Below are 17,387 nucleotides of genomic sequence, written 5' to 3'. Positions count from 1 at the left end.
TTCGATAGTGACTTCTGGGCCGATTTCTGGTTGGTTGCTCTCTTATGATTATCACAGTTTGCTATACGGAGGTTTCGGGCTCCCTCCGTATAAACCATTTTGTTACGAGTCATTCGGAAATGCGAAAGTTAGTTGGTGGCTTGGTTGCTCGGGCCTGGCAGAAAGTAGTCCTGGGGTTTCGGGTTGCTCATTCATCCTGGTTGGTTGTGGGTGCGAATTGGTAACTAAGACATAAAAACTACTTACAGTACTAGCTAGACCTATGTTTAGTGTAAAAAAATTCAGCCGAAATTTAGCAAGACTTCGAGTATTTTCGCAGTTAGTGGGGAAAAGGGGCGGCGGCAGCAAAAGAGTTTCGTGGCAGTTTCGCATTACGACTAAATCTAGGGCATCGATTTCATAATATTAACAATTCTGCACAACATCTGCAGACGGAGCTCCTAGGCGGGCGCCTCCGTGGGGGCGTGGCAGCCCTCGACGTTCTCGGGCCAATCGCAGACGTTCTCCTGGGGATTGAAGACCAGGTTGGCGGGACAGGGCATGTGGTGCTTCCGCTCGCCCTCGCACATGTAGTAGTGGGTGCAGTCGGCCCAGTCCTTGTGGTAGCTGATGTGTCCGTCCTCCTCCGCGCAGGTGACATCGTGAGCTGGCGAAAGTGGTTATGTTAACTGTTCCAAGTTCAATTTGTGTGGCACACTTACGATCTTTGGTGGTGTAGGCTCCTCGTGGGCCGTGGGACTCATAGGGTCCATCGTACTCCAGCTCCACCTTGTAGTCCTTCAGCTCGTCGTTGAGGGCGGTCAGCAGCGGGTACTTGCCACTGCCGCAGCGGCCGGAGAAGTCGTCCATGTCGATCGACCACACCATGATGCCTCCGAAGCCCTGCTCCTTCAGCCACTCGGTCTGTGAATAATACATAGTAAAAGTTACCACAATGATTTGGTTGAGGTGATTTAAGTTAAGTAATTCACCTTCGTCTTGAGGGAACGCTCGTCGTCGAAGCCCACCCACTGGTTGCCGCGGTAGGCGAAGGGCACCTGCTGCTCCGAGTCCCAGACGAGCGTGGTGTTGTCGGCCGCCAGGAAGGAGCACACCTCGTAGTAGCTGAGGAAGCCGGCCTCGTTGGTGAACTTGCCGGCCTTGCCGCCGCCGGAGGAAGGCGACCCGATGTCGAACTGGGTGTCGTTGACCAGCTCGAAGCTGCGTCCGTAGGTGGGCATGCCGATGAGCAGCTTCTCCTTGGGCGCGCCCTGCTTCACCCACTCGCGGGCGCTGTAGTCGACGGTGAGCTTCTTCTGGTAGCCGGTGGCCGACTCCAGCGCGAACAGCGGCGAGTTGTGGCCCACCGTGCGCTCCCACTGGCCGTGGAAGTCGTAGGTCATCACGTTGATGAAGTCCAGGTACTTGGAGATCTCCGGCACGTCGTAGCCGGCGGCGATGGCCTCGAAGGAGGCGGGCACGGCGGCGGTGAGCAGGAGGCGCGGCAGACCCGACGACTTCGCCTCGCCCTCGAAGGCCACGCGCAGCTCCTTCAGCAGGCTGACGTAGGCCACCCGGTCCTCGGCGCCACGCGGATACTCCCAGTCGACGTCCAGGCCGTTGAACTTGTAGTCGCGCAGGAAGTCGATGGCCTCGTAGACGAACTGGTTCATCCGGAAGACGTTCGAGGTGAGCTCCTTGAAGGGCGTCGAGCCGAAGGCCCAGCCCCCGATGGCCAGCAGGATCTGCAGGTCGGGATTGGCGTCGCGCAGGGCGATCACGCTCTCGTAGTTCTCCGGGTCGTCGTCGGTGGCCTCGGTGAGCTTGTACTCCTGCAGGGTGGCGAACGCGTACACGATGTGGGTGCACAGCTTGGGGTCGATGTTCTCCGGCTGGAACTTTCCGGCTCCCGGCCGCTTGGCCGACCAGCTGGTCAGGTAGCAGAACACCTGGGCGGGACGAGCTGCGGGAATCCAGAGGTATTAGCTTCTGATTGTGTTATGCTGTTATCCAACTACTTACTGTTGGTGTCGACAGCTACTGATCCTCCCTTGATGCGCTGCTTCTTCAGGACCTGCGGCTTGCGCACCTTGTTCAGGATCTCATCCACAGAAATCTTGATGGGTTCGGGTTTCTGGAGCGAAAGTGATTTCATTTGTTAGAAAAGTTTACTTAAAGAAATTATAAATACACTTGGTTTACTTGGAAACCATTAAAAATGTATTTAAGATGTGGATGACAAATAAAGTGGATTAACCGGTGTCATAAAATCGTCGAAGATGTGATTAACTGTGAAGATATTGATGTGTGCTGTTAAACCAACCTCCTCAATATCCTCGAATGTGGCAGCAACCGCCGTCCAGTTGACATCCTTAGCCTCCTTTCCGCGCGAGATGCCCAGGAGCTCCTCCCGCATGGCTCCGATCAACGGATACTTGACGTTTCCGCCGCAGACCTCGCCCTTGAAGTCGTCCATGTCGATGGTCCAGACCATGGCGCCTCCGAACCCGTTCGACTTGATCCAGTGCATCTTGTTGCGGATGGCGCGCTCGTCGTCGAAGCCCACCCACTGGTCCCCGTCCACCAGGTAGGGCACCTTCATCTCGTCGTCCCAGACATAGACGGCGCCGTTGAGCAGCATCTCGCAGATCTCGTAGTAGGCCAGGAAACCGCTCTCCTTGGTGTAGACTCCCTCGCGTCCTCCGCCCGAAGCGGGCGCGTTGGGGCCGTGCTTGTCCGGGTTGGCCAGGGTGAAAGAGCGGCCGTAGGTGGGCATGCCGATGACCAGCTTCTCCTTGGGAGCCCCCATCTTGACCCACAGACTGGCCGCGTTGTCCACGGACAGCTGCTTGCGCCACTCGGAGTCCGTGGAAGGGGCGTACAGCGGGGCGTTGTGGCCCGTCTCCCGCTCCCACTTGCCGTGGAAGTCGTAGGCCATCAGGTTGATGAAGTCCAGGTAGCTGGCGATGGCGGGCACGTCGTAGCCCCCGCGGATGTTGTCGGGGCCCACGGGCACGGCGGCGGAGAGCAGCAGGCGGGGTTTCTTCAGCTCCTGGGCCTCCGCCTCAAAGGCCTCGCGCAGCTCCTTCAGCAGAAGGACGAAGTTCTTCTTGTCGTCGGAGCCCTTCGGGTACTCCCAGTCCATGTCCAGGCCGTCGAAGCCGCGCTTGCGCAGGAAGGGAATGGCGGAGTAGACGAAGGTCTGGCGGGTGTAGCGGGTGGCGGACATGTCCTTGAACTTCTGGGTGCCGAAGGACCAGCCTCCCAGAGCAAGAAGTATCTGAAAGTGCAAGTATATCAGTTAACATACTGTTTTGTTTGAATTCCGATTAATAAACCACCTTTAGCTTGGGGTTGGCCTTGCGCAGGTTCATCATGCGCTCGTACAGGCCGGGCACGTTGTCCTTGGTCTCGTCGTTGGACTCGTAGGAACTCAGCTTGTTCTTTTTCAGCCAGCCGAAGGCGAAGATGATGTGGGTGCAGAGGTCGGCCGGAATGTCCTCGGGCACGAACTTGCCGATCTTGACGCGGTACTGCGACCAGTTGGTGTAGTAGCACACGATCTTGGGCGAGCCATCGTCCACCTTGGTCTTCTTGCCCTTCAGCGAGGACCCGCTGGCCACCAAGGCCGTTCCTGCGGCGGCTGCCGCTGCTCCTCCGGCGGCTGCTCCCAGTTTCGCCTTGGAGCGGAGACGAGTGCGCCGCACACTGGTGGTGGTGGCCGAGGTGATCTGGTCCACGCGCTTCTCCGCCTCCGGAGCCTCAGTGGACTTCTTGGCATCGATGAGGTTGCTCCGCGAGGAGCTGACCGACGAGGTGGGACGTCGCAGGCGTCGCCGTGTCTTGGCTGCAATTTTTATGGTTCATGTGAGTATAATAGTTAAATGAAACCGCATTGCAAACTTAATTATGTGAGCAAAAAATTCATAATTTTTTTTTATTTTTGCACAGTCTCTGTTGCTAACTTTTAGAAGAGTAATAAGAGAGACTAAGAAAAATCATCTGCTTGAAACAAAACCTATTTCAGTTGAAAGTAATTTGTTGATTTCACTACAAGCTAAAGCTGTGACTTGATGGGTTCGCCCACATTTGACCCACAAAGCGACCAACTTGACCTTGCCCAGATTGCACAATCCCCAGCAATGAGAGCTTCACTGTACAGGCACGGTAGCTGGCACCTGTCATCCGACTGAACTCCCCATCAGTTGTCAATGGGGCAATGGTAATGACGGTTTGCCGCAATCTCGATCTCAATCGCGATCGTAATGGCAATTGCGATGGATTGTCAACCACTTGCGATCGTCGAGTGTTGATAATTTCAAATTAATGTATCTTCAGCTCGAATCCATCGACAGTCGTGACGTTGGGATTTACTTAATTTTGTCTTAATAATTATGATATCTCTGGTAGATAACTCTCGAGTCTGTGCAAATAAACATACATTTATAATTGTCAATGGAGCGACTAAATTGAGTCGCTGTCACACACTGGTTTCTGTCGTATTTCGCTGCTTAATTTCGCTAAATGAAGTGGAATTGCTGCTGCAGAAATAACAAAGCGAAATTATTGCTAAACCTGTTTAAATATTTCATTTAATGGCCGTATCTTTTGCATTTTTCCACTGCGCAAGCCCACACACACCATTCAATTCTGAATATGGTTGCAAAGGGGGCGGGACCGCCCTCGCACGCTATTATTATTAGCTGGCGAGCCTCTAGTTGTCGGTTGAGCGGTCGAACTCCAACTGGGGGATATAGCTCAGTGGTAGAGCATTCGACTGCAGATCGAGAGGTCCCCGGTTCAAACCCGGGTGTCCCCTTGGTAAACCTTTTTGCTCCGCTATGCTCGCAATATTTTTTCTGATCAGTCCTTATCTTCTGTTTGGCAAGGAGACGGTCTTTTTAATTATCAGACGCCTTAAGTTGTAATTTTAGGTAGTAAATACGGTTTAGCTATCACGTGGGCGCTCCGTTGGAGCCCGCAGTCACACTTGGGGATATAGCTCAGTGGTAGAGCATTCGACTGCAGATCGAGAGGTCCCCGGTTCAAACCCGGGTGTCCCCTAGGTAAACTTTTTTGCCTAATTTCAAAAGGTTACTTGTTCCATTACGAATTTCCTGTGTGAGTTATAATTAGAACTGATTGCCCAAAATTAATATGACTGCTGCTTTTGCAGTTTCCGCCTTGAACTTTTATTCCTAATTACTTTAATTTCCTTGTATAAACTGAATACTGTTATGGCATTATGTCTTGCTACAAACCAGTTTTCCTTGACTTCATCTAAGATCTAATGAAAATTTAAACGAAATTGTCATGCAATTTGTGGATAGCTTAAGATTGTGTTAATAACCATTTTTATGTTTGCACAAGAGCAATAAATAATTACTTTTTAACTTCAAGCATAAGCGTTGTATAATTGAAGGCAGTTTTATTAATATCTGCGCTGTTAAAATCGTGTGCCCAGCCGTGGGTTAAATTCTTAAATGTTGCTCGCGAACATGTTTGATTGGAGACGCAACTGTGAGCTTGGTGCTCAAGTAGAACTTTAGCCGTGTGGTCCAAATGTGGGGATATAGCTCAGTGGTAGAGCATTCGACTGCAGATCGAGAGGTCCCCGGTTCAAACCCGGGTGTCCCCTTGTTTTTTTGTGTTTTGAACACAGGTTTTTTTTTTTATCTAGGATCCCATTTTTAATATTGTTTGTTTTTTTTTTAGGATCTGGGAATGTTTGCAAATATACATATATCGTCAAACATGTTAAGGGGGGAAATACAATTAGAAGGCCTGAAATGAGGGCTATCTTTGGGAGTGGATTGCAAGTAGAGTATTAAATGAATCTTAGTGATTCTTTTTGCATGTTATTGGGTAATTATTGAGCAATAAAAATCAGTCAAGTTTTTTGAAAAATATTGTAATTAAGCCCATTTATGATCAATAATGTGGAGTCGTGTTTTTAGGGAAGGACTTTGCGCCGTGCAGTCTCCAGGTCCAGGATCACGACTTAAACAAAAAAAAGCAACTGGGCTTTAAACTTAAAGGTACAGCGCACACCATGAATTAAACCATATTTAAAAAAAATTATTTTTCCATTAAAAAATTTTAGGTTAAAAAAAAATTTCACAACTAACGATTTTTTTTGACTTTGATTGTAAAAAAAACATGTTATAACAAACAAATATGAAAAACCGCTATATTCATGGTGTGGAGAATTTAATTTCAAACATAATGCAAAAAACCGCATTCGATTAAAATAAAATCTCTGACCTGTACATTGCACGGCGACTTTGAAAACACGACTTTTCAGGAGAAGCGTTTAAAGTTTACTTTTGTGCATGTCCGCCATATGACACACCCTCACTAAATTGCTTATAACTTTGAAAATAAGTACCGGACGGCTTTATGCTTTTAAAGGCTTATTCCCAGACATATTTAGAGTACATTGAGCCAAAAAAAATTTTTTCGAAAAAAAAAATTTCTAATTGTATTTCCCCCCTTAATGCCAGAGACTTTTACATTGGTCTTCTTAAGATTAGAACGTCATGTCGTGTTTTTATTTTGACTTGTCGCGCCACATAGCCCGGCTAGCTCAGTCGGTAGAGCATGAGACTCTTAATCTCAGGGTCGTGGGTTCGAGCCCCACGTTGGGCGAAACTTTTTTTATTCGCGATTTTTCAATTTCTAAAAAACTTTTTGGTGAGTTTTATTAAAATAATACGAAATTTTTCTTTAATATTTTTGTTCGAAATACATTTTTTTTTTTTAAATAAAAACAGCTTTTTGTCTTTAATATAAAAAACACAACACGTAATGGAAAAAGAAGCATTTCGCCCAACGTGGGGCTCGAACCCACGACCCTGAGATTAAGAGTCTCATGCTCTACCGACTGAGCTAGCCGGGCTATATGACGCGCAGAGTCAAACTAAAAATCTTCGAATAGGATCGCGATCAAAAAAATAACTGGAAAAAAGTGTTTCAACGTAAAAAGAATTCAGAACATAACTTTACGGAAACTGAATCCCAGTCCATGTGAGTTTAATTAGGTAATGTGATTGCTTCAATTTGGTTTCTAAGTGAACTATTATTATTTCCTACAAGTGATTTAACAGATTTTATTTTGTTTTTTGTGCGATATTAGTTTCTTTAAACGTTGTGACTAAATTAAGGTATATGTATGTGTTGCTTATGCGTGTATGATATATGTAAATGATTTTAACATCTCGTCTGCACCACATCATTGATGTAGAGATAGATTGCTAATTGCACGATATTGGCCACTGTTTTGTCAAAACCATTTGTTTTCTTTGAATAATACGTTTTTAATTATCTCTCTTAATTAAGTTTTAATGCTGTCTTCATGGGCTTGTCTGCCACGCCCTTCTGACTTTCACTAATTACATTTTGGGGTTAAGCAACAGTCAATTGTGTGACAGTGATGCAGATAAAGGCAATCACAGCAAAGAAGTAACAACAAAAGTAAAGGAAACAGTGTTGTTTATCAATTTCCGTCAAGAAAGGGGAACCAAATATAGTCATAGACGAGATAGACGCCCACGCGAAAAAATCGTGGGGCTGATGTTTTGATTTCTTGGGTTTATTTTCGCTCTTTATATAAGTGGGGATATAGCTCAGTGGTAGAGCATTCGACTGCAGATCGAGAGGTCCCCGGTTCAAACCCGGGTGTCCCCTTGTTTTTTGCCACCTTTTACTCAATTAGCCAATTACCTTTCCCTTCCCCTTTTTTTTTGTTTTACGTTTTTTACTTACTCTGTGCACTGTCTGCGGAGGGCGAGATCAAGACGATCAGCAGGCATATCACAAATGCGATTCGCAGCAACCGCGGTGGAAACTGCAAACGAGAAGAGAAACAAGGGGCAATTAATCACGGCTCAGGCTTTGATGTACGATTAATAATCTGAGGTTTATGTGGGGGCACGTCGACTTTCGACACATTACGTGGCACTTGTTGCCTCCCCAATTGGGCCGCAGAGAAGGTCGCCGGGCGACGGACAGAGGTCGTCGGATGGCCCTTTGGCGCCCACAAACACGTCTTGACATTGACCCACTTTTTGGCAGTCGACCTGGTCCGAAACACAAACAATGCGCCCGAAGTCTCGACTCGATTGCCCGGCCAACTAATTAACAATTAACCCGCTGCTCATAATTATTCACAACGGCTGTCACAATTTATGCGGCCCATTCATTGTTCGGATGAGACAGTTTGTCTCATAAAACTGTTAAAACTTGTCTGACATCTTCGGCTGCACTCCGGCGACTTATTAGCCGTCTTGAAGAGTCTCTCTTGACTTTGAAAGCAAGTCCGACCTCCAGCCGACGCCATTCCCATTCACAAGGGTTCGCTGAAGTGATGGGAAGACGAGGCACTTCATTTTCTGGGGCACCAGAAGTTATTGTTTATTGGAAGCGAGTTGAAATAATTACAGAGGTTACAGCTGGGCGCCTCTCACCTTGCCTACGTTTATTTTTGGCAGTGGACTGCAGATTACCGATGCCTTTCAGATTTAGCGGGTTCTCTGGGCCATTACCCACCGCCTGATTAGGCATTCAGGGGGCATCGCCATTAAGAACACCTTACACAACGCCGGGTTATGCAAATCGCCCGAGGGCCACGAACAGTTAGCCTTAATGGCGGCGGAGAAATGGTGGTGGAGAAATGGTGAAATGGCCAGAATTGGCACGATCGTGAGTCGATTGCCAACGGCTCTGGCTTACAGTTAGAAAGCTGTAGTCATAGCCATTCTCGCATGGAGTGCTCAAGGTCGAGTCACTAACTGGCCAAAAAGGCCGGAATGCCCGCAACATCCCCCGCCATTAGTCCGGCATTAATCTCCTTAGATCGGGCGATCGAGATGCGACACGGCCGATCCAAAAAAGTGAAACTGGTTTGGGCTTATTTCGGCTATTTATTTAAATGTTTTAGCAGTCCGCAAACGACGCATAAATTATTGGGTCTTAAAGCAGCACGCAAAAGGTTCCTTATCGCGTGTGGCCAGTTAGCCAGTTAGCCAGTAAGCCAGTTAGTCAGTTAGCCAGTTAGCCAGTTAGTCGGAGGAACTGGTCTCAACCCAACCAACTGGTTTGCCCTCGCTTTGGATCTTGGCAGCTCGGCAGCTCGGCATCTTTGGCTCTGAAACTGGGCGCGGAAACAAACGGAGTGACCGTAAAGAGAAACCGGGCCTCTCAAATGCCTTTCATTTTCCTTGTGCGAAAGCGAAAATCGCCAGAACCACACCGAACACAAGCGAAGTGAACTGAAACCCCCTTCCTTCCCGAATCCCACTCCCAACTTGGTGGGTTCGAATTTGGTAAATCATCTTTCAATTGCATTCTTGCGTAAAGTGTGTTTCTGTGCGGCAGTCGAGTGTTGGGTGTTTGGCTGGCACGTCCATTTCGGGCGATTGTCCAAGTCGCATTGCAAAGTCTCCTATAGTACAAATGTCCATTGTGCTCGTCTGGCTGTGTGGCGGTATCATTAGCTGGTGTCCATGTTGACTAACGGCTCGCTGGAGCAGAGCCAGCTCGCTGCAGCCCAACACTGGTCGAAACCGAGTGTTGTTAGCGGCATAACAAGCACACTTATTTACAAATCAAATTTGATTTGAATACCCAGCCACTTCTAGAGGCTGACTGGTCAATCCGTTTAAAAGCTGCCTAAAAAAGTCAAGGCTCCTCTAGAGTTTTCTAGCTTTAAGTGCAACTTATCTTTGAAGACAGAATCATGTTTCCATAAATCCTATTAATTTTCGTAACAAACGAGCTACAAAAAGATAATACGACTACCACTTTTCTGTGTAACTCGGACTTGCTTTTCTTTCTCGGCTTTAAAGAGCCGCCAGTCTTCGGTTTCAGCTTGGCCCCTCGTGTGCGTTTTGTTTTCTGAAAGCCTGAAAGCCGCGCCAAGTCTGCGGTTACGACAACACCAAATAAAAGTCAATAAATAATAGAAAGAGAGAGGGGTGGACCGGTGGACGAGGGGGTGGCCGCAGGTAGAGACAAGCCAACTGCATTCCACCAGCATGATTGGATTTGTTCAATTGTCTTGCGCAAAAAAGAAACTACTCGTACAACTCGAATTGGAAAATCGGAGAAAATTGCACTAAGCCTTTGGCTTTGCATGCGAGCCTTCAAATACCCAAATGTGTTCTGCAATTCAATTATTTCCTTTCCACTAATAAAAACAGTCGATAAATCTTTTTAATGATCTCAACTCGCTTCAAAAGTTTTTAGCTTAAATGTTCAACCATGCATCCCAATTAATTGGCACCCCTATTGCCACTTGAATATCGAATTAAACTATCCTCCCCACTTTGCATTTACTTCCAGGGTAGCTGAAAATATGATCCGTTTCGGAATCGTGGATTTCACTTGCACGAAAGCAAGAAAGCGCACAAATCGCAATTCATTTGCGTAAATTTTGTGGCTTTTGTGGCCGTTTGCCGAATGCTGAATGCTGAATGCCAAGTGCCGAATGGCGAATGGCGAATGCCGAATGTTCGTGTCCGCTCAATAACTTCAACGGGCGAGACAAATTGCGCAAATGCTGCATTAATCATGCGCCACGGAGGCTGCAACATCTGCCGTTCGCGGCGCGTTCGTCGCCTGAGTCTTTCGTTTGCATCCATGGAAATGGAAATGGAAGTGGATTGCCCATGGGAATCGAAATCGAAATGGAAATGGAAATGGCAATGCAGTTGGCGCTCGTTTGAAGTGCGATTTATTTAAATGCGCTCTCGGCTTTCGACCATTTACCATTTACCACTTTGGCGGCTGTCGAGTCGATGTTGTCTGGCCGTTTGTTTGCGGCTCTGTCGCGCCTGCTATATTTAATTAAATGTTGAACGCCTTTTTGCTTGACCGAAATTAAGCTCAAGGTGAGGCGCAACGCAGCGCAGCAAAAGCAAAAGCAAAAGCAGCGAAAACAGCATCGAAATGCGAAGGAAAAGGAAAAAATAATAAAAGTACAGAGAAAACCGAAGAAAACCTGCGACACGCGTCACTTGGATGTGTGGGTTTATACTATATACTATATCTATAAATTGGGGCTTTGGAGCCGCAAGTCATAACTGTTTGGGCAATATTTTGGCTTTGATTTGGCGGCTAACCATTTTGCTACTTTGTTTTCGCCCGGTCTCGGACCAGTTGCATACGTCACAATTAAGCCAGCTCGTGAGCTCGTGAGCTGGTGAGCACCTGTCCTGACCAGACGACCTTGCGCAATCTGGCCAAAAGCTGGGCAAACGGGTACAGCAGAGAGCAAATCGCCGCGGAGACTGGCGATTAAGGCGTCTGAGTCAGCGGTACTTAAGCCCAAGCGAAACTGGTTCACGGATCGATTAGAACAGCGTCCGAACTCCGGCAATTAGTTGGGCCCAGAATGAGCGACTCCAATGGCCAATTGCCAATTGCTTCTGGGTGCGGCTCCTCGCCGATCTCCGCGCCAATCTCCTGATCCCTCGGTTCTCCTTTTGCGGCAATTACTTCCTGCTGCAGCATAACCCTGAGCAGGCCGTTGACGCCCCGGCAAAACGGGTTGGAGCAGCAGCCTCCAGCAGCGTCTTTATGTTTACCAACACCCCGAGCCTGTTTTAGGGCTTCTTACACTGAAAAACAGAACCCCCTTTGTACTGTTTAAAAGTAAGAGTTCATACGTGTGAGGTAATACCTGTTTTTGAGTCAGGATTGCATAGCTTTCAAGTGTGAGCTCCAGAAGTATCTAGAAAAGTCTCTCCTTGGCACTCCTATACTCGCACTCGCATAAAACCAAAGGCAATCTGTTCTACCCAATTATTATCCCCCACTAGACCTTTACGGTCCTTAAACCTCTTCATCTCTTGATGGATTGAGCAACAGCGCGGCTTTTTCGACGCACCCACTGAGTTATGGAACTGCCTTTTGGCCTGGCGCTTTAATGTCCCGAACGTGGGGCCCATGAAATGCCAGCCAGCTGTTGCCACTGCTGCTGAGTCACTCGCCATCGAGTGGGGTATCCATTATTCTGCGCTGCAGTGCCAGATTTCAACAGTCGAGTGCGCACCACTTCCGTTCCAGAGCCGCCAGATCGAGCATTTCCTACACGCCGCAGTCTTGTTCATAATGTCAATAAAATTTATGTCCGTTTGTTGTGCGTTGTGTTCTGTGTTGTGTTGTGTTTGTCTTGCTTTTCGGCTGGCCTCGTAAAGAATTCGCCATTTGTCAGTGTCGCATTGGAGCATTGGAGCAGTGGAGCCCGCTTCTTTGGGCCTTGTAGCCGCCTTTCCACTGGCTTCTCCACTGTTTACTCTGGCGAGACGGCGGCTAACGGCCTGGAAAACGCTCGACGGCCCGACTGTGTCTCTCGAACGGCGGCTAAATCATATTTTCACTTGCGCTTTCTGGGGGAGTGCTTTTCAGTGGCCCAGCCTTGTCAGCTCCGCCAGCCCAGCGGCAATAAGGAACTGGCGGTGCGGACATTATGTCATCGCCATCAGAGGCAAGGCATCGGACTCGAGACACCAGCAAGTGCAACTCGAGGAGAAGCGCCAGCCAAATACAAGCAGCCTCCTTACGTAAGCTGGTGTGCCATATGCGCTGCGCTTTTATTAATAAACAAAGCGCCTCGAAAATAGGGAAGCGAGCAGCGGAGAAATTCATATTGCTATTATTAGCAGGCTAATGCGGAGTCTGCATCTCCGCTTGGCCGAAAGCAGGTGGCATTGTGCTCAACTCTAACCTTTTGGCCAAGCGGAGATGCGACTGACAACCCGTTTGGCGGATCGAGTGTTAAGCAGCTATTCAAATTAAGAGACGTTAGATGCGCGATTGCCTCGAGGGTGGGCCAGTTTGATGGCCCGATCAATGTTTATGGCCTAGACCACAAAACGGTTTGGCCAGCCGCTTTATGGCCCGGTCTGGCCGGACGAATTTATGGCCAAGTGGCAATCGAGGTGGCCGCTGGCCAGCGGAAGGGCCCCAAACTGCAATTTCGCCTAATTAGTTTCAATTATGAGAGCCAGTTGTGCAACCAGTCGCGATCAGCCGTGGCCACCGAGGTGATTTGACATTTCGATTATGTCGCCGTCCGATTTCGCCGTGGATATACGGCCGATAAACTCCGATACTCCGATACTCCGCCTTTATATAACATAACGCCAGTGGCGAACCAGTTTGCTGTGGATTCGGTTTGTCACCTCGCCGCCTGACAAGTGATTGATACACTCGCAAGCGGCAAACAGCACTCCGCAGATCCGATCCCTGAGCATATGGATGTGGATGTGGATGTGGATGTGGATTTGGCCCAGGCATAATTAGCATCTGTTTGTGTTGGCATGGCTCTTGGCATTGGCTGCGGGGTAATTAAGACGGTGGTTGGGCAAACAAAGCGAGGTGGCTTTTGTCGCACTTCCTGCTAGACCCTAAAACTCAAAGCTGAAAAGCAGAAAAGCTGAAGTGCTGAGAAACTGAAACTTGCACCGAGCGCCAAGTTCGTTGCCTCAGTCTTTTTATTCGGTTTGATTGCCAGTGCGCGGGCAGATGAAAAGGAAACCGATTTCGACTTGTTATAAATAGTCCATAATTGTGTATCGCTTGTATTCATCACTTCGCCAGACCACGAGAATAAAACTAGCTTTGGGTCTCAAGTTCGTTGCCGCAGTCTTTTGATTTACCAGTGCGATAACTCATGAATACATTGAAATTAAATTGGCTTAACTGCTGTATGAAAAACATGTTTTCCTATTGTATGATAAACAAATTCCGCACCTCAATAGCCAAACTTAATTCGCAGTGGTTCAAGCACTCTTAACACATAGTTTAAGCTACGAGTTAGTTTCTTTCTGTGCAATGACTTGTTGAATTACTCTCACTTCCATCGCCATCAGCTGTTTGTCTGTCCGTCTGTCTGTTTGTTTCTCTATCTGACTGACTGTCGCCTCAACGAGGGTTCAATAACCATTTGATGCGTTTCGATTTCAAGCGAACTGTGCACACAAATCAGCATAAAAGTGAGCGAGGCTGCAAACTTGATTTGCCTCTCGCAAGCTGATTTTCTCTACATAAAGTGTACAGTGTTTTCCAGCAGCCCACACTCCCCCAATCCAAATCCAAATACGAACTGAAGCTCAAACCCAAACCCAGTTGCAGCTGGCTGACAGGGCAAGGCAAAAAGTGATTGCCGAGAAGCCGACAGCCGAGAATCGAGAATGGAGAATCGAGAACGCTGTGTTGCCAGGCGCTTCTGGCCAAAGTTAGAGCCAAATGGTTATTGGCCAAAGCAAAAGTGCCTGGCCTGCAATTATGAACCAGCTACTTGACGCCGTTTGAGCCGTGACTCGTGGCTCAGTTGTGAGTGCCTGGCATTTCGTGGCACTTTAGCCACATTTCATAGAAATATCACAGATTGCTTCGAAGAAACTTCAGCTGCATTGTAGTCAGCACAACAATTGAACAACATTTGAATGTCTCTAAATTATGTAAAGTCTCGCTTAAAGTGCTGTATAAACGATGTGATCGCTTCAAAAGTCACAGCTTCAGGGACGAGTATAAAATGTCAGAACTATATAGTGTTTATTTCAATTTATTATTAATAGTGATTAATAAAATCATAAGCTTCTGCTAATTAACGTACTTATGTTTTCCCCTCCGCTTTAAATATTTCCAGGAAGATGTACGTTTGGTTACCCAATTGGCCGCTTACATCTTCTTCTATTTGTACACGCTAATTGCGCGATCGGTTACAAAAGCTGGCGAGGCTTGCGAGGACCCTCGTAATCGCCGGCTGACATTCGCATTACGTATACGCCCAGTCGAACCGCATTAGCAACTTCCGTCACAATATAAAAAATAATACGGCCAGAGCGTGGAGAAAAGTGCGTTGCTTGTTTTCTGTAAGGGAGAAAGTCTGCTGCTCTGCAATTATATTGTCTGCCCCTCCCTCCCCCTTTTCCTCCCCCTTCTCTCCCCCTCTCCACTGACATTTCTCGTTGTCATTTTATTTTCTTTGGGGTTTTTCGAATGTAAACACGGCCAACCCGACGGCTCGCCATTTCAATGGTTTGTTTTGCAAACAAATTCTCTGCAAGTGTTTCCATTCAATTGCTGCCGCGGCAGAGTCGCTTCGAACGAAAGTGAGAGTTTCATATACACGCGCTCGCAGCGCAGATACATCGCTTGTCAGTCGCCAGATACTTTTCCAACGGACTGCGCCAACTGCTCATGTCAGTCACGGCTGTCAATAGCGCGTGTCACGTCGGTGGGCGTGGCCCATGGCCCAGGGGCGGCGGTAAAAAGAGCTATTAACTAAGGCCGAAACGCCGCGAAAGTGCGCGGAGGCAATGAAAACTCTGCGCCGTCCGGCAATTAACATTTTTCCCATTTCTTTTTCAAAATGATTACATTTTTACCTGATCCACATAAGATACAAATTTTTTATTAGTGGGATAATAAATAAAAGCTAATAGTGTTTGAAAAACACAATGAAATAAGACAGAAAGCAAGCTGAAATTACGAAGAAATGAAGTTGCTTAAACATTATTACTTGTCATTATGGTTGTTAATTATTTACCATTATTAATTATTCAAAAAACTATATTTCTCTTATTCCTAAGAGCTGCTACTCTTTGAGTAACTTATTTTCGGCAGATCAGGTTATCGCTTTTCATTGGGAAACGTTAATTAGCACTCAAAAATGCGTCAAAAAAGCTATTAACCAATGCAAAGCTATCGCTGAGACAATGGAAACCTGGGTAATTAACATTTCTTATTGTTTTTAGATTTCATTTTCGAAACGCCTGGGCTTCGACCTGCTCCACATTATACACATTATACGCTCGTTCACAGAAATACTCAAAAAATAGTCGAGTGGAGTGGAGTAAGTTGGCCGATCGGTTGCATTGTGCCTTTTGGCCAGCGAAAGACCGTAAAATAAATGTTTAATTTATAAAGCAGGCAGAGTTCGCATTTGATTCGGACTCGGACTCTCCGATCGCCTTGCTTTTCCACTGTTTTCGAGACTCCGCTGCGAGTCGGACTCCGGCTCGAACCTAATTTTGCGGGTTTTTCATTTCGAGACCAGTTTTTGCCAGGCCAACTATGTGCGAGTGTTTGCCAATCGATGGCGGCGAGCTCTACCAATACCATAGGTATTTCTTCTTTTCCTTTTTTCTTCGTTATTTGTTGTTTGTTGTTCGCCTGCTGTTGTTTTCCTTTGCAAATATTAATTGTTGTAAAACAAAACTAGTTATTGTTATTGCTATTGTTGTGCGCCTGCAACTTTTACTTGCTGCTGCTGCTGCTGCTGAGTTCGCTGCCAAATTGAGGCGTGCCGCCTGCTGCGGCCATAATGGAAATCTTTCGGCTAGCTTTTCGTTTCTCGCTTTTCGCCGAGGAAGTAAAAGCCGCTGCCAATTGGCCAATCGAAGCCTGCGGGCGTTTTCCCCTTCAGCCGGGCTTTCTGCTTTGAAAGCGAAACCGAAACCGAAACCAAAACCCCCAGCAACTTCTTTCCCCCGCAACTCCAACTCCAGCGAACTCCCCCTCTAGTCGCTCATTTGTTCATTGTCTTTGACAAGTTCGCCTTCAACTTCGGTCGGTCAGTAGCGGTACAGAACCCGTTGTTGTTGCTGTTGTTGCTTTTTCTCACACTCGCCCGTTTTGCGACTAAGCCCTACACGGCAAAAGATTTTTCAGCACCTATTCTAGCACCGAAAATAACGAAGGAGCTCAATGAATCAGTGACAGTACAAAGATATATGAAAATAATATAGAGTACATTTGCCTAAGCTATTTATTCTGTTTGACATTCTGTACTACAATTCTTGTTATTAAAATCTCCTTAATATTTAACCAGCTTTACCCAATAGCAATTTCATTAAGGTTTTCTAGTCTTAAGTAATTTTTTTCCCTGTGCAGTCTTGGTCTACGTTCACGTTCTCCAACTGGCGCGGAGTTGCCGCTGCTTGGCATTCGCTTTTCCGCTGCGTCAACGGACTTTCAATATTCTTTGGCTGCTTTGGCGTGCTTTTTGTTCTGCTGTGGCTATGATAATTTCCACGGCTCCAGCTCCAGCCGTCTGACACACATTTGCACTCACCATTTTCAGCGACTCGACTCTGCGCCGCGTATCCACAAGCTACAAAATCGATTCTCCTTGAGTTGCGCTGGCAGCGGGAATTAGATTGGATTGATCTGGATTCGATTCGATTCGATTGGATTCGATTGGATTCGATTTGATTGGATTGGATTGCTACTCGAGACACTGCCAGTTGTCGTGGCTAACCGCACATATTTTGCCACTAGTCACTAGTCACTTTCAAAAATCCTGGCCCCCTGAGAAGGCGAAGTGGACCGCTTGTCGCTTCGAACTCGCACGTTGGACTGAAAAACTGAAACTGACTTGAGCGCTGCCTCCGCCAGCT

At 47.3% G+C, this 17,387-nt stretch overlaps 1 protein-coding gene and 6 non-coding genes across 7 annotated transcripts; 5 read left to right on the top strand and 2 right to left on the bottom strand.

Annotated features, from left to right (window-relative positions):
* Positions 1 to 47: 47 nt before the first annotated feature.
* Positions 48 to 17,349, bottom strand: LOC108099081 (probable chitinase 10). The gene is made up of 8 exons (XM_017202380.2): positions 17,063 to 17,349; positions 7,744 to 7,825; positions 3,321 to 3,826; positions 2,303 to 3,259; positions 2,002 to 2,113; positions 972 to 1,942; positions 702 to 903; positions 48 to 646 (listed from the first exon to the last, which is right to left on the bottom strand). Exons 1-8 carry the CDS (start codon positions 17,063 to 17,065, stop codon positions 441 to 443), a joined length of 3,039 nt encoding a protein of 1,012 aa, XP_017057869.1. The 5' UTR covers positions 17,066 to 17,349; the 3' UTR covers positions 48 to 440.
* On the top strand, positions 4,727 to 4,798 carry Trnac-gca. The gene has a single exon. It is a non-coding gene; the product is annotated as a tRNA-Cys (tRNA).
* On the top strand, positions 4,972 to 5,043 carry Trnac-gca. Its single transcript has one exon. It is a non-coding gene; the product is annotated as a tRNA-Cys (tRNA).
* Trnac-gca lies at positions 5,546 to 5,617 on the top strand. Its single transcript has one exon. It is a non-coding gene; the product is annotated as a tRNA-Cys (tRNA).
* On the top strand, positions 6,555 to 6,627 carry Trnak-cuu. Its single transcript has one exon. It is a non-coding gene; the product is annotated as a tRNA-Lys (tRNA).
* Positions 6,805 to 6,877, bottom strand: Trnak-cuu. Its single transcript has one exon. It is a non-coding gene; the product is annotated as a tRNA-Lys (tRNA).
* On the top strand, positions 7,594 to 7,665 carry Trnac-gca. Its single transcript has one exon. It is a non-coding gene; the product is annotated as a tRNA-Cys (tRNA).
* Positions 17,350 to 17,387: the final 38 nt, after the last annotated feature.

The sequence above is a fragment of the Drosophila ficusphila genome, unplaced genomic scaffold (assembly GCF_018152265.1).
Source record: "Drosophila ficusphila isolate 14025-0441.05 unplaced genomic scaffold, ASM1815226v1 contig_286, whole genome shotgun sequence".
Taxonomy (NCBI): domain Eukaryota; kingdom Metazoa; phylum Arthropoda; class Insecta; order Diptera; family Drosophilidae; genus Drosophila; species Drosophila ficusphila.
Note: the sequence above shows the minus strand (reverse complement) of the source record. Positions and strands in the feature narration are given on the sequence as shown.

Bases quoted from the DNA above. Each gene is read 5' to 3' on its own strand.
- LOC108099081 (XM_017202380.2), bottom strand. The intron at 3,260-3,320 runs GTGGTTTATTAA...TTGCACTTTCAG, and splicing joins AGGCCAACCCCAAGCTAAAG to ATACTTCTTGCTCTGGGAGG. The intron at 904-971 runs GTGAATTACTTA...TATTATTCACAG, and splicing joins AGCGTTCCCTCAAGACGAAG to ACCGAGTGGCTGAAGGAGCA.